This window comes from Moschus berezovskii, chromosome 3 (genome assembly GCF_049115385.1).
Source record: "Moschus berezovskii isolate FMDL1 chromosome 3, NW_MosBer_1.0, whole genome shotgun sequence".
Lineage (NCBI taxonomy): Eukaryota > Metazoa > Chordata > Mammalia > Artiodactyla > Moschidae > Moschus > Moschus berezovskii.
In genome coordinates this window covers 115,861,892-115,887,997 of record NC_142462.1, presented here as the reverse complement: position 1 = coordinate 115,887,997, position 26,106 = coordinate 115,861,892, and the positions used below count along the sequence as shown (strand labels likewise).

General features: G+C 45.6%; 1 protein-coding gene across 2 annotated transcripts in view; it reads left to right on the top strand.

The window, feature by feature from the left end:
• TRPV5 (transient receptor potential cation channel subfamily V member 5) overlaps positions 1-26,106 on the top strand; it is a 31,406-nt gene extending 5,300 nt beyond the window's left edge. Inside the window, exons 8-15 of one of the 2 annotated variants that reach the window (XM_055420300.2) lie at positions 968-1,180; positions 15,811-15,897; positions 17,448-17,524; positions 17,760-17,925; positions 18,221-18,287; positions 20,241-20,509; positions 23,892-23,998; positions 25,042-26,106. In XM_055420300.2, coding sequence (XP_055276275.2) covers positions 968-1,180; positions 15,811-15,897; positions 17,448-17,524; positions 17,760-17,925; positions 18,221-18,287; positions 20,241-20,509; positions 23,892-23,998; positions 25,042-25,342 — 1,287 coding nt within the window. In that variant the 3' untranslated portion in view covers positions 25,343-26,106. Of the gene's footprint in view, positions 1-967; positions 1,181-15,777; positions 15,898-17,447; positions 17,525-17,759; positions 17,926-18,220; positions 18,288-20,240; positions 20,510-23,891; positions 23,999-25,041 lie in introns of both variants that reach the window. The other variant, XM_088832783.1, reaches the window with a different exon arrangement.

The window sequence follows — 26,106 nt, the reverse complement described above, 5'->3', positions numbered from 1 at the left end:
ACTGGTTGGTATGGACTTCTTCAGAGTAGGATTTCTTGGGGATTGGAAGCCCAGCCTTCACCTTCAGTTCTATCGGGCAACCAAGATATGTTCATTATGATGAAAATAGAGGCTTTCTCATCTCACTGGAGTTTCTTCAACTTCCTGCCTTGTTCTGCCCAGCAGGTCTAGAAACTGCCCCCCTGTCTCTCTCCTACTCTCTAGGCTTGATGGGAAAAGGTACTTTTTCTGCTCGTGGGTAATCCCTCCAGCTAAGCTCTGACTTTGCCTTTTCCTACTTTCTTAGATGCATCACGCCATCTATCATCCTCTTTCGGGAGCATCTTTAATGTCTCATTGGCTACTTAGATCTGAGCATTAACCCACCCAGCTTAGATTATGGCCACACCCCACTCTCCGAGTCCTCTGTTGCTCCTCTCACGTCCATAATACTTGCAGAGCAAATCTGACTACCTGCTTGCTTGAACCTTCCAATTGTTTTCCATTGCATTCAGAAAACAAAGTCCAACTCCTTAGCTTGGCATTCATGAGGGACCATGATCTGAACCTCAGCTGCTTCGTACAGGATAATCCCTGCGCCCTCCAAAAGATTCTGCCATATCCCACTCACATGCCAATGTCTTCTCACCCCTTCCTGCCTTGGCAACTGCTGCTACTTTATGAAAGACCTTGCCTAACTCTCCATTCACTCAACTACCCCAGCCATCTATGTCTTATCCTTCAGAGTCTCTGAGGAGTTCAGAGACCCTGGTGTTTACTTCTGCTGCGGTTTATCTGCAGCACTAGCGTGAGGCACCACATACAGTAGAAGCTGACCAGCCGCCTGTAAAAGAAATGAAGGAAAAGGTGAACTGAATGAATGACACTCGTGCTGATCATGACGCTGCCTGTCTGGGACCCTGTGGGGAAGCTGGTGCTGCAGCTCACTCTGCTGGTCACCCCCCGCGGCCCTCTCCTTCTGTGGCAGGCTCGTCAGATCCTGGAGCAGACCCCAGTGAAGCAGCTGGTGAACTTCAAGTGGAGGAAGTACGGGCGGCCTTACTTCTGCATCCTGGGAGCCTTATACGTGCTCTACATGATCTGCTTCACCATGTGCTGCATCCACCGCCCTCTCAAGGCTCGTGGTGGAAACCGCACAGGTTCCCGAGACATCACCATATTCCAGCAGAAGCTGCTCCAGGTGACTCTTAGAGGGGCTGCGAGGGACTGATAGCATGGGGTGATGGCACTGGGAGCCACGCTGCCCAGGAAATATGCCACTCCCTTGACTCTGGCATATCACCTGGACAGAAATTAGGCGGGAGTTAAGGGGACCAAAGCTGGGGCTTAATGAATACAAATGGACTTGTCCAGGGAGTGATGGCTTTCTTGTGAACTTTGAAAGAACACTTAGTTTACCTGTTCCTTTGCAAAATCCCTTGTTGCTCACAGAGGTCTGTAGACCAGACCTTTGTAAATGTGACCTTCAACAGAAGCCTTATTGCTCTAAAGGGAGGAAGAGTGTGCTCCAGGTCCATTTTCTGAGTCTGCCTGTGATCTGTTAGGGTAACATAGACATTCTTCTGACCTGCATTCGCTTCTGAACACAGTCAATATGAGTGCATTGAAAGTGAGGTATCAGCTGTCTGCTGCTGCTGCTGCTAAGTCGCTTCAGTCCACCTGTCAAATGTTCTGCAGAGGATACCTAGATTGGGTAGCAGTTGGAAGGAAATAGTTTCTGGGGTCCCTTTTACTCTGGTGAGCTTTCCAATTCTGTGAGTCACCTTCAGAGACCTGGGGAGAGGATGGCTGAGTAGAGATGTGGAGTAGATGTCCATGTCTGCTGTTGAAAGGAGCAGGCTCCTTGGTGTGACAGAATGAGCAGGCTCTCATGAGTGCTTCTAGACATGTACATCAGCACTGGGTTCATTTAATAGGTAACCAAAATCCTTGTCCTAGTGACCTGAAAATACCTAAAAGGGAGCGCAGGCATGTGGGCAGAAAGCAAAAGACACAGGAGGAACAATTTTGCCAGGCAAGTAAGAGCTCAGTGGCCAGAGATTTATGCTCAACGCAGAATGGGTCAGCTAGAGGTATAGCTCAACCTGGACCTGGGGAGGAGCAGTTTGGAGGAGTTAAGGAACAAATAACCTGAGTCGAGTTAGCTCAAAGGCGGTGGATACTCAAAGAAAGGACAGGGCAAAGAGCCTTACTAAATGCTGAAGTAGGTCAAGTCACTCTAAGCTTTTAGAGTTGCCTCTTGGTGTATATACAGTGTGCCTACATGTCCAGAGGCTCTGACTCTCACAAAGCAGCGTTTTCTGCCTGCAGAACACAAGGCTGAGTGTGGTGGGGCTGCCTTGTTCAAGGTGGGCATAGGTGCATTCGGGGGAAGCTGGGTTCCCCGCGTCTCAAATGGGACATGAAGGTTGTCCCTGGTGTGGAGACCATACACCAGGAAATAAGGACATGGAAGGGATGGCCAACTGAGATGGGCCAGCGATAACAATGAAGGAAATGGATAAACATGGGGGTGGCTGGACATTTCCAGTGTTCCTGACTCTGAGTCCTCAGATGCATTCTTTCCCAACCTTCCTTTGTTTCAGGCTGACTGGGGGGATTTTCTGGATCTAGAATGCAGATCCAGAATGTAGATAGCCTTCTAGCCAACGAGTTGGGTGATGCTGAGCAACTGATTACCACCAAGGCTCTTTCTTACCTTCTTCTTACCACGGTGTCTCTTTCTCTCTGGGGGAGGACTAATTATGTCCCTGTGAACATAATGGTCCTTTGACCCAGATAGTCTAGATAGTCTAAATTATTAGCAGCTACTTCCCCTTGCCTCAGGACTAAATGAAGCATAATTATAGCTAAATGCTCTAACTTTCTTTCCATTTTCTCTCTTTTTCCTTTCTTTTCCCCCTTTAGCATTTTTACCCTTTCGCTCAATTTGATAAAATCTACTTTAGCCCAAATAGAAGCCTCATGATTTTCAAATATTCTTTTCTTGGTTGGGTAGGTGGGGCTTAAGAAAGCAGCTGTGAGCAGTTTGAATAGGGAAGAGCATCAACGAAGGTCTGTGTTTTTTCGGCATGAGCCCTTGGGCCTTGGGCCTTGGTCCTGAGTTGATGGGGCCCATGTGTTCCTCTTAGTAGGAAGTCAATTGGGATTAGATCAGGAGCTCCCAGATTTATCACCATGACTTGAAAAATTCTGCTTTCATGAGGCACCACATTTACTGAATAATATGGAATTCTTTTTTTCTACATTTCTATTACTTGAGAGTCTTAGAAATATGAAAATGTACCAACATAGGGTCTTGACTTGATTAATGCAGTTGTTGCCATATTAATTAGCCTACAGAGCCTTTTCTTAGATAAATGAGTACTTTTATATCAAATTCTAAATCTGGACACACAGAGCTCTCAGTCACTGTATGATTTTCTATGTGGGTCTCATGGGATCTAGAAAAGTCATTGGACTCCATGACAGTAGCCCAGAGCACCATCTCAAAACACTGGAAAGGAAAGAAAATACTCCTTTATTTATACAAGGTGGCGTAAACTAGGCAAAAGCAGTCACAGGAAAGGGTGGAGTTTGGGAGATATTTGAAGAAATGTCTTCACTCTAGGATGCTTCATTGCTCAGCCATAAAATTTATGCTATTCCCGGACTTCCCAAGAACTCTCTTAATTAATGAGCTAATTTCCTGTCTTCATTCAGTGTTTACTTGGTTTAGGCAGAACAAAATGCATTATAATCCTAGTTCTCCTAGACTGCCAAGTGAGCAGAAAGTTCGAAGTCTGGGACTAGGTGGCTTAGATTTAAGTCCTAACTCTAAAACCAAATAGCTATTTGACTTGAGCAGATCTTATCTCTTGCTAGATCAGTAGTTTTTTTAACCAAGACTACTTATTAGGGCTTCTTTGGTGGCTCGGTGCTAAAGAAACTGTCTACCAATTTAGGAGATACAGGTTCGATCCCTGGGTTGGGATGATCCCCTGGAGAAGGAAATGGCAACCCACTCCAGTATTCTTGCTTAGGAAATCCCATGGACAGAGGAGCCTGATGGGCTACAGTCCTTGGGGTCACAAAGAGTCGGACACAGCTTAGCGACTAAACAACAACACCTACACATTAGAAACATGGAAATCTGGTTAAAAAAAAAAATTAAGGATCCCTAAGCTGTCTATCGGAGAAGGCAATGGCACCCCACTCCAGTACTCTTGCCTGGAAAATCCCATGGATGGAGGAGCTGAATAAGCTGCAGTCCATGGGGTCGCTAAGAGTCAGACACGACTGAGCGACTTCACTTTCACTTTTCACTTTCATACATTGGAGAAGGAAATGGCAACCCACTCCAGTGTTCTTGCCTGGAGAATCCCAGGGACGGGGGAGCCTGGTGGACTGCGGTCTATGGGGTCGCACAGAGTTGGACACGACTGAAGTGACTTAGCAGCAGCAGCAGCAAGCTGCCCCATACCTGAGGCATCAGAATGTCTGAAATGGTGGCCCCTGGTAATGGTATTTTAAAGAAATTCCTTGATTGATTCTCATACTCAGCTTGGCTTGAAATCTGCTAAGCTTTCTAAGGTGAAACCGGTCACTCTGATTGTTTAGACCCCTGATTTGCTGTTCAGCAAGAGGGCATTGATCTCCCATCATCAGATTTTCTTTCTGTGTTTTGATGATTTTCCTTGATCTCTCCAATGCCCTTTGCTTAAAATTACTTTGCTAATTCGTTCACTAAACAAACCACTAGTGAGAGCCTAAGGGTGCCCCAAGCATTATTGTAGGTATTGGAAACTCAGCCTGGTCTGAGCAAAACACACTTCACCTCTGCCTTTTGGTGTTTGCAGACTGATTGACATTCATTAAATGAATAGATATTTCATTGCAAACTGTGATTGTTACAGGTCACATAAGTTTTTCTTACGATCAGAAGACAGGATGCTGAGAGACTCCTTGAAGGAGGAAACGGCAACCCACTCCGGTATTCTTGCCTGGAAATGTCCATGGACAGAGGAGCCTGGCAGGCTACAGTCCATGAGTCACAAAGAGTCAGACGCAACTGAGCACTCGTGATGAATTCAAGGTGGAAAGTGAATTCTAGGCAGAAACAATGTATATCCAAAAGCCCTGAGGCAGGAAGAGTCTTGGAATGTCTAGGAACTGAAAGAAGACGGGCTAGAACAGAGGGAGCTGGGGCAGGAGCCTCCAGATTAGGTTGTCCAGGCAGATCTTTCCCAAATCATGTAGGACCTTGCTGGCCATCCCCAGGATTTTACTTTTTATCCTAAAGTTAATGGGAGGCTCAGGATTTTAAACAGGGGAGACACTTGATAATACTTTTGTTTCAGAACAATGTTTCTGTTTGTAGGGTGGAGAACAGGTTTGAGGAGGCTAGGGAAGATGTGGGAGACCAGCTAAGAGTCTATTACAGTTCAGTGAAGAAAGAGAATAGTGGTGGATTGGCCTCAAGATGTGATGGGGAGACTTGAGAGAAAGGGTTGGCATCAGGGCACTTATTGAAGGTAGAGTCATCACTACTATACAATGGATGGGATGCAGGTAGTCAGGGAGAGGACGTGGCAGGAGTGACTCATGGGCTCTTTTTACTGAAATCATTCTCTACCTGTCACGGTCAGTGAGACTGCTTTTCCTACATGTCGCAATTCTTCACAAACTCCGCTATTCAAACTGCCATAGTGATTTGAAACCCAGCTGTACGCCAGCTCGACACTGCTTTACTTGGGGGTCCTACCCAGCTCTCTTTGGAACAAGCACAGCAAATTAAAGAGAAGACAGAGGTGGGAGAAGCAGAGAGCCCAGGAGGTAAAAATAACATCTGTTGGGCACTGGCTTTACTTGCCATGCATTTGCCGGTGCTTCTGAGATCCTGTGAAAGGGCAGATTCAGAGAAGAAAGCTGATGTGGGCCCTGAGTTTCTGCGTTTCTGACTTGCTGCTGGGTGAGGCTGGTGTTGTGATTCTGTGGACCGCATTTTGGATGCTAATGTATTATACTGGGTGATCCTCATAGATGGCCCTCATAAGTAAATGAAATTCTTATAACCATTTTAAAGGTGGTGAATCTGAGGTCGTGAGAGGTTAAGTACTTTGATAAAGATGCTAGGCTAGTAAGGGCAGTGCTGGTTGGGCTTCCGGTCTGCTTCACTTAAGAAGCTTCATCTTTAATACAAAGCCAGGTCATTTCTCCCACCAGAGAAATATGCTGGATTCCAGGTTTCTTCCTCAGAGGGACCCACTGCTTGAGGAACTCCTGTTTCCAGGCTTCGATAGGAAGCCAGCACTTGCCACACTCACCTGTACCTGGGCATACCTGATATTTCCCCGGCAAGATAAGAGGTGTTGTGCTGGAGTGCAGGAGTGGGGAGTCAGTCAGACGTGGAATTGCCTCTGACCACTAGCCACTGAGCTACTGCCTGTGCTCTAGTGTTGATCATCAGTTCAGTTCAGTTCAGTCATTCAGTCGTGTCTGACTCTTTGTAACCCCATGCACTGCAGCACACCAAGCTTCCCTGTCCATCACCAATTCCCAGAGCTTGCTCAAACTCATGTCCATTTAGTCGGTGATGCCATCCAACCATCTCATCCTCTGTCATCCCCTTCTCCTCCTGCCTTCAATCTTTCCCAGCATCAGGGTCTTTTCCAATGAGTCGGTTCTTCGCATCAGGTGGCTAAAGTATTGGAGTTTCAGCTTCAGCATCAGTCCTTCCAATGAATATTCAGGACTGATTTCCTTTAGGATTGACTGGTTTGATCTCCTTACAGTCTAAGGGACTCCGAAGAGTCTTCTCCAGAACCACAGTTCAAAAGCATCAATTCTTCAAATTGTTGTTGATCAACATGGGCCCCAGTTTTTATGTGATTAACCTTTTGGTGGCTAGGGTAAGCCCTGCTTCTGTGGGAATGGATAAGAATGTCTCCGTAGAGAGAAGACATCTGCTGGGTTAATCTTCCTGAGAAACCGCAGAGACTAGGACACGAGATAAGCCCGAGGAAGGTAGAGTTACTTAGAAGGGAACCATGAGACCTTCCTCCCTTCTAGGCCCAGTGGTTCTCACGTGGGGATCTGTGGTAGAAATATTTACATCTTAAAAAAAAAGATGCTTGGTTCTTGCACCAAATTAGTCTCCAGGGTTGGCTCAGGCATATGTGTTGTGACCAAGCTTCCCAGCCAATTCTTGTAGGTATGTATATGTGTATGTGTGTATGTGTATGTGTATGTATGTATGTGTTTGTGTGTGAATGTATGTGTATGTGTGTGAGTGTATGTATATGTGTATGTATGTGTGCATGTGTGTATGTGTGTGCATGTATGTGTTTGTGTGTGAGTGTATGTGTATATATGTGCATGCATGTGTGTATGTATGTGTTTGTGTGTATGCAAGCGTGTATGTGTATGTATGTGTGTATGTATTGTGTATATGTGCATGCATGTGTTTGTGTGTGTGTGCATGTGTATGTATGTGTGTGTTTATGTGTGAATGTGTGTATGTATGTGTGAATGTGTATGTGTATATATGTGTATGCATGTGTATATGCATGTGTTTGTGTGTGAATGTGTGTGTGTGTGTATATGTGTATATGTATGAGTGTGTGTGTATGAATGTGTGTGTGTCTGTGTATGTGTGTGTGCATGTGTGTATATATGTGTGTGCATGTATGTGTTTGTATGTGAGTGTGTGTACGTATGTTTGTGTGTGAGTGTGTGTACGTATGTTTGTGTGTATGTGTTTGTGAATGTATGTGTATGTATGTTTGTATGTGTGTGTATGAGTGTGTGTGTGTATGAATGTGTATATATATATGTGTATGAATGTGTGTGTGTGTTTGTGTGTGTGTGTGTATGTGTATGTGTATATGTATATATTCTGGCTGCACTGAGTCTTCGTTGTAGCGCTCGGGCTTTTCTAGTTTTGCAGTGAGCAGGTGCGGGCTTAGTAGTCGGTTGCAGTTGCTTAGTTCCCCAACCAGGGATTGAACCTGGACTCCCTACATTGGGAGTATGGAGTCTCATCCACTAGATCACAAGTACCACCCCCTCCCTCTGCAGCTGATTCTGATGGGCAACCTGGTCAGGAATCGCTGCACAATTTAGAGGATGAGAAGAAGGAATGTGTGAATGATGACCAAGCAGGTCTCTTTCTGGGAGCGTCATTCCTCTCCAAGAATCTTGGAGAGAAGGAGAGGGTCTCAGATGGGGTCTGACAACTGATTCCCAGTGCCTTCCCCCTCCTAGTGGTTGCGCTTGCTCCCCACCCTTCCCCACAGTGGTACCTGGGCCCTGCTAGGCCCACCCTTCTCTGGGCATTTCCTTCAAGACAATGAGCTCAACCAGCTGGTAAGCGGGACGCTCTCTGTAAGCTGATTCTTAACAAAGTGAGGCCAGTCGGCCTCCAAGGGGCTCTGGCCGTTGACAACTCCTGAAATTCTAAGCCATACAAAGAGGTTAAGAACTCTAGTCATTGCTGAAAGACGCTTATTTTTTAAAGGAGCTGGGGGGAGAATTTTCTCAGTGCATTATTAACTAAGCCTGCTTAGGTGACCTTGAGCTAGGAATCTGGAAATTCCAGGCTAGCCCAGTTCGTCGTCATCCTTTCTCCATTTACCTCCCTGCTCTCGCTTCCTGGTTCCCCTCTGCTTCCCTCCAGCTCTTAGATCATGCTCAGCAAGCACCTCTCTGTTTACCTGCTCCCTTCTCTCCTTCCTTCCTTGTGAATGCAGCATCTACTGTGTGTGCACTGTGGATAAAACGAAGGAGTTAGAGGTCCCGGCTTTAGGGGAGCTCTGAGATTCCTGGTGCAACAGGAAATGTCCAGATGACTGCAGTGTGCTGGAGATGGGCTGTGACTAGAGACACCGTGTTTCTGCAGGGAGACAGCTGATCTGGGCAGAGGGGCAGGGAAGGAGACCCAGGAGGAATGCTGTGACCTGGGTCTTAAGGCTAAAGGTGAACCAGAAAACTCTGGTGGAGGAAGGCATTCTGAGAATAGGCTGCAGTTCATGCGGAGACCTGTCTTACCAGCTGAGGACCCTAGTAATCAACATGGCTGGAGCTGACACAGAGTGTGGGGACCCAGGGCAGGAACCAGACCAGCAAAGCCATTGTGCTGAGTCTTATATTTTAAAAACAGAGGAAAAAGAATAAAATGTAAGACTTTTTTTCTCTTTTTTGGCCTCACCTGATGGCATGTGGGATCTTGACTCCCAGCCCAGGGATTGAACCTGTGCCCCCTGCAATGGAAGTGCAGAGTCTCAACCACTAAACCTGCAGCAGAGTCTCTTAGTTTTTATTCTTATCTTGCAAAGCACATTTCTAACTAAAAGAACACATGTGCAACCCCAGCAAGGGTTCTGGGCATCATGCGTGGTAGTCTGAATATTTTTCATTCCTGTTTCACAGTGAGCACTTCTAAGTAAAGAATACATGCCCATGACTTAAAAAATCCAACGGCAGGTATAACGAAGACCAACAGCGCACTGGCCTGCCCACCTCACTCATGCCTTACTTCTTGGAGGCAACCAGTTTAACTCTTTAGGCCCTTGGTCCCTGCTGTTACCTCTGTACCACTGAATAATACACTTCTATCTCTATTCATTAACTAAATTTAGACATTAGCTATTGAATTTCTACTATGATACAGATTTAGAGAATACTCATCACTCCCATCTCCCCTCCTCATTTTTATTCCAAAGACATGCTGGAACTAGGAAAGGTATTAAGCAGAGAAACCAGGTCGTGATATATGCATTTGAAAAGGTCAGTGCAAAAACAAGGTAAGGAGTGGGTTGAATGAGCGGGCAGTGGGTATAGGGTGCCATGGGTTTGCTTTAAGGCAGTGGTGCTATGGATTGAAGGCAATGGCAAGCCACTCCAGTTCTCTTGCCTAGAAAATCCCATGGATGGAGGAGCCTGGTAGGCTGCAGTCCGTGGGGTCGCTAAGGGTCAGACACGACTGAGCGACTTCACTTTCACTTTTCACTTTCACACATTGGAGAAGGAAATGGCAACCCACTCCAGTGTTCTTGCCTGGAGAATCCCAGGGACGGAGGAGCCTGGTGGGCTTCCGTCTATGGGGTCACACAGAGTCGGACGCGACTGAAGTGACTTAGCAGCAGCTATGGATTGAGAGCCAGCGGAGCATTTGAGAGAATTTGGGAGGCTAAATGAACAGGATTTTAGTAAACTGAGTTTACAGTTAATTCACTTTGCTAAATATACCCTTGGTCCCCAAACGTTTTCATAAGAACCACAAATCTAGAGAGCTGCAGACGGGTCTCTCCTTGTAGACAGGAAATCTTGAATGCAATCCCCAAAGAATAAAATTCTAAAAAATTCAAAGAAAAACTTATTACCACTTTGAGTTTAGGGTTTAATTCTAGAAGTGCAAGGGTGGTTGATGAAAAGGGGACTCTGATTGTCAGTTTAACAGACCTAAGAAAGTCATTCATTATAATTCAGTGCCCCTGTCCATTTTTAAAACACCTTTCTCCACTTTGTAAAAGAGTATCTCTTCCAAACAAGAGCCAACATTACACACGAGTGTGAAATACTAGAATTCCTCTCAAAATCAGAGAAAAAGAAAATGTTTTAAAAGTTCAGTACTATCATTATTTTTCAGCTTTCAGTTCAGTTCAGTTCAGTACTATCATTATTTTTCAGCTTTACTGAGAATAATTGACAATTGATATTGTAAGGTATTTAAAGTGTTCATCACAGGGATCTGATATACATATACATTGTGAAAGGATTCCTATCATCTATTAACACATTCATCACTTCACATATTTATTTATTTTGGTGAGAATAAGTTCTGCTCTCCTAGCAAATTTCAGTTGTATAATGCAGTGTAATTTACTATAGTCACCTTGTTTTACCATCAGACCTTATTCCCCTTATAGCTGAAATTTTGTATCCTGTTACCAATCTCTCCTTATTTTGTCTGTGTCCCCAGCCCTTGGCAACCACTTTTCTACTCTCTTTTTCTAGGAGTTTGCCTTTTTTTTTTTTTTATTCCACATGTAAGTGATACCATTCAGTATCTTAATCTGATGGGCTTATTTCACTTAGCTTAATGCCGTCAAGTCTTCCATATTGTTGATAATGACAAGATTTCCTCTTTTCTTATAGGTGAATAATATTCTGGTGTGTGTGTGTGTATATATATACACATATATATGTGTACCTGTATGTATACATAAATGTGTGTGTGTGTGCATGTGTGCTAAGTCACTTCAGTCGTGTTGGACTCTGCAACCCTATGGACTATAGCCCACCAAACTCCTCTGTCCATGGGATTCTCCGGGCAGGAATACTGGAGAGGGTTGCCATTTCCTACTCCAGGGGATCTTCACCAACCAGGGATCAAATCTGCATCTCTCATGTCTCCTGCATTGGCAGGCGGGTTCTTGTCTACTCGCACTACCGTGTGCACATGTGTGTGTAATATAAATATCACATCTTTATCCATTATTGATTGATGGACACTTAGGTTGTTCCTAGACCTTTGCTACTGTGACTAATGTTGCAGTTTACACAGGAGTGCAGATATCTCTTTCAGATTCTATTTTCGTTTACTTTATTTTTTTATTTATTTTTAATTAGAGGATAATTGCTTTATGATGCAGTTCCTTTGGATATATACCTAGAAGCTGGATCATGTAGTAATTCCGTTTTAACTTTTTGAGGGTCCTCCCTTCTGTTTTCTACAGTGGCTGCACGAATTTACATAGTGTACAATAGGGTGCAAGGATTTCTTCTTTTCTGCATCTCTGTGGCTTTGATTTGCGTTTCCCTGATGATTAGCGATGCAGAGTATCTTTTCTGTACCTCACCTCTGGCATACAAATGCCAGCCCTTTGTATGTCTTCCTGGAAAAAAGTCTGTTCAGGTGCTCTATCCAGCTTTTAATCGGATTGTTTGGGTTTTTTGCTACTGAGCTGTATGAACTGCTGTTCTTTTTATTGCAACTTTTACACACGCATGTTACCCTTTGTTTTCCAGAGAGAGCAGTTTTATTAAAAAAAAAAAAAACAGGCAACCTTATGAAAGGGTCTGTGTGGTGGTCTTGGAGAGCAGCAAGGAAGGGGGCTTGCAGGAGAGTGTGGTGCTCTGCAGCCTGCTTTAAAGGAAAGGACCTGTGGGGACAGAGAGCTGGAGACAGCTACTTTAGGGGACAGAGAGATACAGACAGCTACTTTAGGGGACAGAGAGCTGGAGACAGCTACTTTAGGGCAGTCGGACACCAAGTGCATGTGTGTGTCCAGTCGCTAAGTCATGTCTGACTCTTGCAACCACATGGATTGTAGCCCACCAGGCTCCCCTGTCCATGGGATTTTTCCAGGCAAGAATACTGGCATGCGTTACCATTGCCTCCTTCAGGGGATCTTCCCAACCAAGGGATCAAACCCACATTTCCCAGGTCTCCTGTATTGCACATGATTCTCTACTGATGAGCCACTAGGGAAACCCCAAACCAAGTGGAACAGAGGCCAAGGCTTGGCTTCTCTGGACACCTCTGTTACTAGTGAACTTGAGCAGGGGAACTCCTGCTCGGAAAGGAATATGTTAAACAAGCAAAGTGGTGCTCATGAAGGGCAGACCCAGGAGGAGTATATGGTAAACAAAACTGTCCCCGTATTCTTCATTAGTTGGGTTTTTACATTTTCATCCCGAGGAAGAGGGTTGATACTATTCTCCTGCTGTCCTCTGCTGCTACTGCTGCTGCTAAGTCACTTCAGTCGTGTCCGACTCTGCGTGACCCCACAGACAGAAGCCCACCAAGCTCCCCTGTCCCTGGGATTCTCCAGGCAAGAACACTGGAGTGGGTTGCCATTTCCTTCTCCAATGTGTGAAAGTGAAAGTGAAGTCGCTCAGTCGTGTCTGACCCTTAGCGACCCTACGGACTGCAGCCTATCCGGCTCCTCCATCCATGGGATTTTCTAGGCAAGAGTACTGGAGTGGCTTGCCATTGCCTTCTCCGGGGACACTCTAATCCCCACAAAGCTCCTGGACAACAGGTACCCTCCTCTTCTTAGTAGAGCCAAAGAAAAAGTTGGTGACAATTTTCCAGTTATATGCAACCAAGGTCCTGGATTCCCTGGTGGCTCAGATGATAAAGAGTCTACCCGCAATGTGGGAGACTCGAGTTTGACCCTTGGGTTGGGAAGATCCCCCGGAGAAGGAAATAGCAACCCACTCCAGTATTCTTGCCTGGAAATTCCCAGGGATGGAGGAGCCTGGTGGGCTATAGTCCATAGGGTCGCAAAGAGTCAGACGTGACTCTATAGTCCATAGGGTCGCAAAGAGTCAGACGTGACTGACTTTACCTTCACTTTCATGCAACCAAGGTCCAAAGTTTTCTTAAAAATTGTGTATAGATACATATATGGCACAGATGCCATTATTTTATTTCTACATCTAGTGTTATTTTGTCCCTACAATTAACGAACTTATTATTTATCCTACTACCTGCTTCTCAAAAGGAGTTGGGCTGTTTTACAGTGAAAGACAGATGCAACAGGAACATTAAGGTAAAGAAAAAGAACAAGATCTATGATCTGAATCTTTGGATGGAGAGGAGGGTATTCAAAGACAGTTGCTAGAGCTGGATATTAAAAAAAAAAAAAAAAGACCTCTGAGCTTCCTTGGAAGCAAAGCAAAAGGGAAACCACTCACTATATGATAAAATAAAATTGTCCAGTTTCTCAAGAGAAGTAAACATCAGAAAGTTGGCAAGACATCAGTTCTTTAAGGAACAGCAACAGCAAAAGAACTGAAGTCTAGTCACATATTTTTAGAGAATGTTGTTTACTAAAGGTACATAGTCATCAGTTCCTTTCCTGCTCTTCCCTGGTCCCATATGATTTTTCTGAAACATGTCTACCGTCTCTTAGTAACTCTGGTTCTACTTTTCCCTAAAGACTATATCCTTGGCTTCTTCTGAGCTGACACACATCCTCTTAGAGGCCACAGGATACTTAATGGGTGCCTTCTTTATACCCTAGAGCACCTCCTGAGGTGGTGATTTAGTTGCTAAGTTGTATCTGATTCTTGTGACTCCCCACCCCCATTGACTGTAGCTCTCCAGGCTGATCTGTCCATGGAATTCTCCAAGCAAGAGTACTGGAGTGGCTTGCCATTTCCTTCTCCAGGGAGTCTTCCTGACCCAAGGATCGAACCCAGGTCTCCTACACTGCAGGCAGATTCTTTACTGACTGAGCCACCAGGGAAGCCATGAGCACCTCCTACTACATAGCATCTCTTCCTGTTTCAAAAGCTATGCCCCTCACTGGACCAGTGAGTACACTACTGAAGTAGCCCATAGAGGTTCCGTTTATCAGTAGAACAGAGACAACTGGTGATTCTCATGCCTAATGGGGGATCCCATCCTCTTCAGCGGAGATCATCCTCAGGGACTCTCAAGTCCTGTCTTGCGTGCGCAATTCAAAGCCATGACCTTGGAGAACAGAATTCCCAAAAGTCTAAGGGGTATTCGCATGTGTTGAAATTATTTGTATAATTTCATCTGGAGGTTATATATACGTGAACAGTTTTCCAGAAAGAGGGCCTGTGGTCTTCATGATATTCTCAGATGGGCTCATAACTTCAAAAAAGTTAAGGAGCATTATTGTAGAATTTGATTGCTGCATCTGGGTAACACTGCAAGCTTTTAACTGTGAAGCAAGTTGTGCAGAGGAGGATGGCTTTTATTTGTGTTGACCTTAGGCCTATACCTTTGACACCTATCATCCAGGATAAGACAGAGTCCTTCCTTAGAATTGAAAACCACAGAGTGTCTCTAGCCCTTTTCTATATTGCTGAATCATAATAAAACCACAGTGAATTTACCTATGGAGCTTCCCAGGTGGCGCTCATGGTAAAGAACCCACCTGTCAACACAGGAGATATAAAAGACACATATTTGATCCCTGGATGAGAAAGATCCCCTGGAGGAGTGCATGGCAACCCACTCCAGTATTCTCGCCTGGAGAATCCCATGGACAGAGGAGCCTGGTGGGCTACAGCCCATGGGGTCACAAAGAGTCAGACACGACTCAAGTGACTTAGCACAAAGCATGAATATATCTATAGTGCTCTGTGGCTTATAATATGTCCAAATACATCATCTGATTTGGTCTTCACAATAACCTTAGGAGGTAACCATTATAGTATCCATTTTACAGATGAGACATCCCAAGCTCAGGGAGTTTTAGTGACTGATTCAAAGTCCAGCTGGAGCTAACAGGTTCTGGGTCCATCCCAGTACCCGAGTTCTGTGGTGTGTTTATGTTCTACCTGCTGGGAACCACAGCAAGGTTGGAAAGCTCGCCTTTCAGCATAGCTGAAACCAGCCCAAGCCACTAACTCTTCCTGTTGGTTTAACTTTCTTAACTTGATGCACGGAAATGTGACCTCAGCCCCTCAGTACACACATCATCGTAAGTCACAACTCAACAGCATAAGAAGTGAGCTGTTAGGTGGTAACTCAAGCTGTTAGCATATGGAACATATATATTGTGTTGGGTCGGCCAGAAAGTTCATTCAGATTTTCCATAAGATGGTACGGGAAAACCCGAATGTATTTTTGGCCAGCCCGGTATATCGCATCTTGGTTTACTTAGACTCGTGCCCGGTCACAGACGAAGCTGCAATGACAAATACAGCGGGGTGGGTGCTGATGGTGGTGGTAAGGTGGCTCTCATTCATCTTGGATAGAGTTGAGTCGCTTTAGACCACTTACTCAAAAAGATTTGCCTCTCAGTCCATCAGAAAGCACTTCTGATCCTGAATGTCTTACCACAGGAGGCCTACGTGACTCAGCAGGATAAAATCCGGCTGGTGGGGGAGCTGATGACAGTCCTCGGGTCAGCGATCATCCTATTCCTAGAGGTGAGGTGCAGCTGAGCCCTCAGACTGAACTGAAGTCTTTTATCTTTTTTGTTTAAACACCAAAAACATTTTGTATTGGGGTGTAGCCAATCAACAATGTTGTGGTGGTTCCAGGTGAACAGTGAAGGGACTCAGCATACATACACATGTATCTGTTCTTCACCAGACTCCCCTCCCATCCAGGCTGGCACGTAACCTTGAGCAGAATTCCCTGTGCTGTCCAGTAGATTCCCATTGGTTATCCACTCTAAACAGAGCAGTGCGTACATGACCTTTCTGAAGTCCCCAACGACCCCCAGTTCCTCCACACCATGAGTTCGCTTTCTGAGTCTGTGAGTCTCTTTCTCTTTTGCAAGTGAGTTCATTTGTATCATGTCTTTTTCAATTCCACATATAAGGGATGTCATATGATAGTTCTCCTTCTCCATCTGACTCGCTTCACTCAGAATGACACTCGCTAGGTCTATCCACGTTGCCACAAATGGCCTCATTTCATCCTTTTTAATGGCTGAGTAATATTCCTGTGTGTGTCTGTGTGTATACCACATCTTCTTTACCCATTCCTCTGTTGACAGACATTTAGGTTGTTTCCATGTCTTGGCCATTGTAAACAGTGCTACAATGAATACTGAGGTACATGTATCCCTTCAGATCCTGTTGTTCTCTGGATATATGCCCAGGAGTGGGATTGCAGAGTCACATGGTAGTTCCATTTTTGGTTTTTTAAGGAACCTCCATATTTTCCTCCACAGTGACTGGACCAGTTTACATTCACACCAACAATGCAGGAAGCTTCCCTTCTCTCCATACCTTCTCCAGCATTTATTGTTTGTAGATTTTTTGGTGATAGCCATTCTGATCAGTGTGAGATGATATCTCATTGTAGTTTTTGATTTGCATTTCTCTAAGAGCTAGCTATGTTGAACATCTTTTCACGTGCCTATTGTCTTCTTTAGAGAAATGTCTATTCAGGTCTTCTCCCCATTTTTTGAGTAAATTGTTCATTTTGATGCTGCTGCTGCTGCTGCTGTTAAGTCACTTCAGTCGTGTTTGACTCTGTGCGACCCCATAGACGGCAGCCCACCAGGCTCCTCTGTCCCTGGGATTCTCCAGGCAAGAACACTGGAGTGGGTTGCCATTTCCTTCTCCAATGCATGCAGGCATGCTAAGTCGCTTCAGTCGTGTCCGACTCTGTGTGACCCTATGGACAGCAGCCCTCCAGGCACCTCTGTCCACAGGATTCTCCAGGCAAGAATACTGGAGTGGGTTGCCATTTCCTTCTGTTTTGTTGCTGCTAAGTGCCATAAGCTGATTGTAAATTTTCAAGACTAATCCCTTATCAGTCACATCATTTGCAAATATTTCCTCCCAATCTATGGATTGTCTTTTTGTTTTCTGTTTCCTTTTCTGTGCAAAGGTTTTTGAGTTTAAGTAGGTCCCACTTGTTTATATTTGCTTTTATTTCCATTATTCTGGGAAATGGATTTAAAAAGATGTTGCTGTGATTTATTGAACTGAAGGCTACATTTTTCCCCCCTGGCCTTTTCCAGATCCCAGATATCTTCAGGGTCGGTTTCTCCCGCTATTTTGGACAGACTGTCCTCGGGGGGCCATTCCACGTCATCACGTGAGTGTTCTTCCTTCCGCCTTCTGCCTTCGCTTGCCAGAAACGTTTCAGGTCTCCCTATCCCTCTTTGGGACCCTCGCCCTCAGGGACTTTTCTCCAGTGGGTTCGTGGGTGTGACTGTATATGTGTTTAGGTGGTTGAGCGGTGGGTTCTGGGCAAGTCAGCGCCATGCTGGAAGGGACCTAGAATAGTCCCAGGCCCTCCTCTCATGGCCCCCTCCCCTCTGTTCCCCCAGTATCACCTATTCCTTCCTAGTGCTGCTAACCATGGTGATGCGGCTCACCAACACCAGCGGGGAGGTGGTACCCATGTCCTTCGCCCTGGTGCTGGGCTGGTGCAGCGTCATGTACTTTGCACGAGGATTCCAGATGCTGGGCCCCTTCACCATCATGATCCAGAAGGTCAGTGCTTTCTCCAGTTTCCCTTGCTTTCAGGCATCAGACTTTTCCCAGACCAAGGGAGGGAGTGGGAGCAAAAATTTTTTTTAAAAAGTGCTTTCCCCACAGTTTCTCTTGCTTTCAGACATTGGACTTTTCCCAGACCAAGGGAGGGAGTAGGAGCAACAGGAAAAAAAATAAATGAGGCTCCTACTAGATCTGGTGGAACTCTAGTGACTTCCAATCTAGCAGCAGTAGCTGCTGAGAGGCAGGTGGAGATATGGTCCCCCACCCTCCGTCCCCTCTCTGTTCTCTGTAGATGATTTTTGGAGACCTGTTGCGTTTCTGCTGGCTGATGGCTGTGGTTATCGTGGGATTCGCCTCAGGTGAGAACATCACTTCTTCTCCCCCAGAGCGTAGGATTCAGTTCTCCAGAAGGTTTTCTCTCACTCTTGCTCTCACTTATTGCTTGTTTGCACTCCCTTTTGCTTTTTTATTTTCCTCCTAGTGGAAAGTGAATTGAAGAACATGCTCATATGCTTAGGATCTGGGTCACTCAGGTTGGCCTACAGCATGAACTCATGTGCTCTAAAGTTCTGGGTCAATCATGTTTATGTTGACTAACTGCCCTGCAGCATCTTTACAGGAGAGATAGAGAAAGGGCTTTGAAGAGAGACGGATATGAAACAGGAAAGATGGGCCAGTTGTGAAAGGTGCCATAGGCAAACTGTTCAGTATCTAATTCTTCTATGTTGACATTTCAGAAGAATAAATGAAAAGCACTCAAGAACACATCAAGTGCCCTTTTTTTTTTTTCATTTATGTAGTCAAAGTTTAAAGAAAAGAAAGGAATTTGGAGAAGGAGGTACAACAAAAGGGTTTGGAGGGTTTGAAGGATGAGAGAGGAAAACAGAACAGTTGTGAAGAGAGGCTTGAAGCACAGTGGCCAGTGGGGACCCAGTCATGGCCCAAGGAGTAGGGGGAAGGGTTCCAGGGAAAGGAGGAGAGGAAACATCCAGAACAGGGTAGATGAAACAGAGCAGAGGGAGGGAGAGCACAAGTGAACAGGGAAAAGAAAGTTCTTCGGGGAAGGCAGAGAGAGGAAGGAACAGCAAACACTGGTGTCTCTAATCCAGCTCGCCATGTCTGCGGCTGAACCTCTGGAAAGCAGGTGGATGTACAGGGTGACATGTGAGGACCCCAACCCCGGGCTTTTAGTACAAAGGATGCCATTCCTGTCTTAGGCATTCCCTTGCTTAATGGGGGTTCCCAGAAAACAGTAGACGGAAAAACTACACCAAGATGGGAATTCTGAGAGGGTAAAACTTAGTCTGTCTGTTTGGAGGATTCCTCATGCTCCCTTCCTCCCCGCCCTCATCTGTATGTATGCAGAATGAGGGGATGTAGCAGAGTCATTTTCTACAGATCTCCCAAAGCATCTGCTCTTGGTTCTTGCAAAACCATGCTTTGTCATAGACCCTAGCTCTGCTCTTGGGGTCACCTTATTTAGATTTCCATTCCCCACACAGGGATGAGGCTTGCAGAGGTTCTGATGCTGTAGTAAGTTTCCAGGATACCTAATACCATCCAGTAGTCTACACATCACATTTTTTGCAATGGTCCAAGAACACTCAGGAAATCTCAGAGTAATGGATGATTATCTAGAGACACTGAGATTTTTTTTCCCTTAGGTTATTTTCTTTTAGACTTTTATGTGCTCAGTTCTTTAAAGTTGTTGGAGATTTCATGCATTCTTGTAACAATTTGCCTTTTAAATATTTGGTTCTAAAATGTAAAAACCAGTTAGGTGACATAAGCTATGTATATCTATTGACAGATAGATAGATGATAGATGTTAGCTAAATTCTGAGTATTGCCATTATCCAGAGTGACAAACTTTCATAGGATATCTCACAGTTAGCCAAGTACACAGGGAAAATGTGACATATAATATGTATAATTTACACAACTACATTTGTGTGTGTGTGTGTGCATGTATGTGGGCTTCCCAGGTGGTATCTTTACCTGCCAATGTAGGAGACATGGGTTCGATCCCTGGGTGAGGAAGATCCTCTAGAGTAGGAAATGGCAACCCACTCCAGTATTCTTGTCCAGGAAATTCCATGAACATAGGAGCCTGGCCGGCTATAGTCCATGGGGTTGCAAAGAGTTGGACATGACTGAGCAATTGAGCAAGCATGCACACGCATGCATGCATGTGCGTGTGTATAATTGTATGGAGATATATATTGGAGGTAGAATGAATACTGACCAGGTCCAGGCTTATTGTGATAACTCCCTGTTTCCTGATCTCCATGCCCTCTTCCTGGGCGGAGCAGCGTTCTATATCATTTTCCAGACAGAGGACCCATCTGCTCTGGGGGAATTCTATGACTATCCCATGGCATTGTTCAGCACCTTTGAGCTTTTCCTCACCATCATCGATGGGCCCGCCAACTATGATGTGGACTTGCCCTTCATGTACAGCATCGTCTACTTTGCCTTCGCCATCATCGCCACACTGCTTATGATCAACCTGTTGGTCGCCATGATGGGTGACACACACTGGCGGGTGGCCCACGAACAGGATGAGCTCTGGAGGGCCCAGGTGAGTTTGTTAGTGTTAGTCTTACTGAGGGTCTGGGGATGGAGAGAAAAATCAAAGTGGAATATGTCATGGTAGATGACTCTTAGGAGAGTTATGGAACAACCCAATGGGGGTGGTCATCTCAACAGAGGAATTTTTGAATAAATGGAGGAGAAGAAGTTGATAAGATGGTAGCATAGGGTTAGGATCAACACCCAGGAACTGTGTGTTGACCACAGGAGAAGGGTAGATTCAGTAGTCATCCTTGACTCCAGAGGCAACTAGAAACTTTCTTCTTATGTATTCTATACTCTGATTTCTCTTCAGATGGTATAAATCTTTCACCTTTTAACTTTCTTGTCCTATGTATTCTAGCTTTTCATTTGAACCTTATGTTGTGTTTGCTTTTATAACTGTTTTTCTATGATCTTTTCTTTATATCACCATAGCCTAATAAAATCTTAGAGTTGGTAGTGTCTTTAGTGGTCTTCTAGTTGAGCTCCTACCCACCGTATACTCGTATACTCATTTATTGGTCAGAGGGTAATTCAGTATCTACTTTAATGCCAGGTAAGACCTTATTATCATGTGGATTTGGGTACAGGTTGTGGGGGAGAGAGCTTTTTCATATTTCCAAAGCTTTTGTTATTAGAAAAGTCCATACTGTATTGAGCTGAGACCTATCTTTCTGTAAGATAGAAAAACTAGGCCACCCTTTGGCCTCCATTTTTTCCTCTTATATAATGCACAACACATTCTCCCTTCAGTACACCATTAAAATATTTGAAGAGAGCCATTGTTTGTCCCCTCGGACTTTCCATTCATTAGCGCTAATTATTTGGAGCCTTCTCCTGTGCTGGGAAATATTTGGGATCTGGCGGCACAAGCAAGATAACGTAGTCTGTGCCTTCATGGGGCTTACAGTTTGGCTGGAAAGACAGACATTAAAACTTCATAGAAAGCCATGTAATTAGAAGAGCAAATGTGTTGTAGAGAAGTGAAAATGCTAAGAACAGGAAGCAAGAGAAGAATTGGACTGGAAAGTTAGAAAGTGCTTTCCTGATAGACTGACATTTAAGATGAGTCCCTAAACATGGGTAATAATTCATCAATTATGAAGAATAAGGGGGTACTTCCTGAGTGGTCCAGTGGCTAAGACTCTGTGATCCCAATGCAGAGGGCCAGGGTTAGATACCTGGTCAGGGAACTAGATCCCACATACCAAAACCAAAACCTAGTGCAGTCAAATAAATATTTTTTTTAAAGAAGAATAAGGGGAGGGAATAGGAGTTAGGATTTTTATCCATAGGGACACTTGGCTATAGGGACAGAAAACCAAACTCAAATAGATTTGGGGAAAAAAGACAGTGGGAAGATGTGCTGATCCTCATAACTGGAACGTTTAAGGAATTAAAATAGCTTTAGGCACATCTGGCCAGAACCTGGATCTCCATCTCACCCCTTACCTGAGTTTCTCTGTTGTTCTCTTTTGTCCTGACTCCTCTAAGTCAGTCTCTTTCATCATGTTGCTGAGATAGCTTAAAGAAGCTCTAAACTGACCAAGGAGTGAGTGGATACACCCATTCCAGTGGCCCCACTCTTTTTATTTATTCTTTTTCTTTTTTGCTGCACTGGATTTTTGTTCCTGCATGGGGGCTTCCTCTAGTTGTGGTGCATGGGAGCCTCTTGAGTTGCCAGAGCAAGGGTTCTACAGCTCCAAGGCACAGTAGTTGCAGTGACCTTAGTTGTCCTGCAGCATGTGGGATCTTACTTTCCTGACCAGGGATCCAACCTGAGTCCCTTGCACTGGAAAGCAGATTCTCAACCACTGGACCACCAGGAAAGTCTCAAGGGGCCCCATTCTTACTGCATTCTGTGTGACTCCTGATGCTGTGGATCTGTAGCCTTGAAAAGAGCATCTCCTTCTGTCCGCTGAACCCATTTCATCGCAAAAAGTTTGGTCATAGGTGGATCCTTCCATTTAAGGCTGAGGCCAAGGATTGGAGAACTGGTGGCGGTGGCAGTGGTGGTGGTAGAGTTTTGGGGAGAATGGATGAGTCAACCAGGACTGTGTGAGGTCCAGTCTGTTCTAACTGATGGACTGACAGTAGAGAAGAAGTGATTTTCTAAACATCAGATGGGCTCTGTTCCCAGAAGATGGGGAGGCTGAATAATGGTGCAAGAAGAAACAATAAGTGTCCCTTTCAAGATAAAGAAAACGCACTATCTAGGGAAAGGAAATGGAATGACTGAAAGTCCTGAGGATGGGGGAACTTGGCACAGCAGAGAGCAGACCAAGAGAATCATGAAGTGCTGAGAAAGATGGGAGCAGAAGAAGATGAAGTGGAGAACTAAGTTATTTTAGGGATTCCTAGTTCGTTCCATCAGTCAAGCCCCCTAGACCCAATCCATCCTGAATTACCCTCTGTTCAGACCTAGATCCTAGGCCTTTCAAAGCTAGAACAATATTGACGTGATTGGAGGAAAGCAGCATGAAGAGGGATCATCCCTTTTCTGGCTTTGAACACTAAACTATAAATAGCACCTAAAATGGAGTCAGGTCTTTTTGTAAATATGCAGTTGGCTCTTATCAAATATGCAATTGGCTCATGATCAAAGAGAACCTTCACATCTTTGTTACATGATTGATTTGACTAAGCCCCTTTACCAGGTTTTCCTGTGCTTAACACTGACACTTTAGTCTTATAAATGTAGGACCTTGCATTGGGTTTACTTAAATTTCACATTAGTGGTTTTTGACCAGCATTCCAATCTGGTAAGATCATTTTTATATTGCTTTGTCATCGTGCCTATTACATATCCCTCCCAGTTTTGTGTCACAGGCATATTTGATAATCTTGTCTTATGTTTCATCTAAGTTATTAATGAGGGCTGGGTAAAGGACAGGACACATGCCATGCCAGTAGAATTTTCCTCCCAAGTTTGGAGTCATTAATCCACTCTTTTCCTTCTTAGGATATGGGTGTATTTTTAATTTCACTGCAGATTCCCTAACATCAGCAGTTATCATTTCATCCCCAAGATCACAGAAATTCTATTTAATCATTTTATATAAATCCAAATAATCGGTCTATGGCTTTCCTATGAAGAAAGGAAAGATATTAGTTTGAATGGGATGGCTCATTTTCCGTGAATCTGAATGGTAATGCAGGGGTCACTGTTTTATTAAAAACTCTCATAAAATAGTTTCCTTTTGCGGTGAGTGATGAGGAAAGCAGTAGCACAGCCCTTCACATGGGCAAGAGGGTAGATGGTGGCTGACATGCATCCCTTATGATCTGGTGCCCTCCTTCCCCTCTGGGTTCCCTCTGTCAGTAGCCCCAAGGTCCGCTCAGTCTCATAGTTTTTCTGGGTTCTTCCCCTGTCTCTCCTCTCCTCCTAGGTCGTGGCCACCACGGTGATGCTGGAGAGGAAGATGCCTCGCACCCTGTGGCCGCGCTCTGGCATCTGTGGGTACAAGTATGGGCTGGGGGACCGCTGGTTCCTGCGGTGAGTGACCATGGAGACCTGTGAACTGTCCACCCGTGCGAGGCCGTGGGAGCCAGGGTGCCTGGTTCTGCACATTTGACCCTCCTCTCCATTCTCGGGATCCCAAGTTGGACCCGGAGAGGAAGTCATCGCTCTCTGAAGTGAGATTGTGTTAGACTATTCGGGGGAGGGGTGTGGAGAGATAGCGCCAGCTGTGAGGTCTGAAGGGCAGTGACGTGTCCACACTCCACTGTGGGCATGCGCTCCTCAAACGGGTCTAGTCTTGTTCCCACCCGACGCCCACTTCTAGTAGATTTCTTTTTTTTTTTTTTTTCTGGCTGTGCTGGGTCTTCATTGCTGGTGCGCTTTCCTCTAGTTGCGGAAAGCGGTGGGCTCCTCTAGGGCAAGGGCTTCTCACTGCGGGGGCGTCTCTCGTTCCGGAGCACGGGCTCCAGGGCGTGTGGGCTTCAGGAGCTGCAGCCCCCGGCCTCTCGAGCACAGGCTCAGTAGTTGTGGCACACGGGCTTCGTTGTTCCGTGGCTCGGGGGATTCTTCCCGGACCAGGGATCGAACCCGGGTCTCCTGCCTTGGCCGGCGGATTCTTTACCACTGAGCCCCTGGGGAAGCCCTCTAGTGTATTCTTAGAGCTTCTAGTCTAGCCTGCAAGCTAAGCTGCGCCTTCACACCCTACCTTCAACCTCCTGACGTGGCTTGCCTCTCTCATTTATTACCTGACTTGCATCTCCTCACCCGTGTGACACGCTCATCCTGTAGTTGGCTGCTTTCTCTTTCATACTCACCCACACTCCCCCCACCATCACACCCCCCACACACAGGCCCTGCTACCCTCCGAATCCTGAAGGCGCAGCACTTCCGGCCTCTCTCCCAGTTTAACCTCCACTTCCCTTCGTTTGATCCTAGCAGGGCTTCCGGCTCCAACGCTGCTCGCTTCCTCCCGCTCTCCTCTCATTTCCGGTTCCCACCTGTGCCGCGTTCCCTTTGGCTTCTCATGGCCCGGTCTCTCCCCAGACCAGCTGAGCCTTTCTCCTTTTTCGCCTCCTCAGAGTTGAGACCAACCAAGACCAGAATACTTTGCGAGCGCGTCGCTACGTGGAAGCCTTCAAGGGCTCAGACAAGGAGGAAGGACAAGGGCATCCCCCTGAGAAACGGCCCTCGGTGACTGAAAGCGGGCTTCTGGCCAGAGCCTCCCTGGCCCTCCCGACCCCCTCCCTGTCCCGGACCACCTCTCGAAGCAGCGGCAGTCACCGAGGCTGGGAGATCATTCGTCGCAACACCCTGGGACACGTGAATCTCGGACTGGACCTTGGGGAGGGGGATGGAGAGGATCGGGTTTATCAGTTATGATCAGGACCCTTGTTACTCTCGTCCTGACTCCAGGTGGGCCTGGGTGAAGGCAGAGAGACAGAGAGACACTGCTTGTGAAGCATCTGCCCTTCCTGCCTGTTAATCCTGTGAGGGGTGGACGGAAGAATTCTCCCAGGCCATCCATACCTCACCCATCACCTCAGCATTCCCAGGAATGAGTACCTTCTGGCTTCTTGGAAGTCCCACATCTTGGGAAAAGAGGGTATCTGTTCAAGCAGAGTTAGGCTTGGCAACTAAAGACACCAGGTAGGGATGCTAGGCCAAAGGCTGGGTCATCTCCTTTTTCGCCTCATGAGGCGCTAGACTGTGAGCTGTGATGTCTCTCAGGGCTTCACGAAGCACTAGCCGGGCATGGCCCTGAGGTTGTAAGGCTCACCTCTTCCTGTACCTCGTAGGACCCTCTCCCCATCTCACAGCCAAACCCACACTAGAAGACTTCAAGAAGGAAGGTTGTTTATCCTTCCTTTATTTTAAAAAAAATGTATTATGATATGCAGAACATAAAATTTACCATTTTAAGCATTTTTTAGCTGTACCGTTCAGTGGTTTTAAGTACCTGCACATTGTTGGGTAACCATCACCACTATTCATCTAGGGAGATTTTTAAAACGAAAATCATATACCCATTAAACACGAACTCCCCATCATTCCTTCCCCATGGTCCCTGATAACCAATATCCTACTTTCTGTCTATGATTTTAAGTTTTCTAGTTACCTCATATAAGTGGAGTTATACAATATTA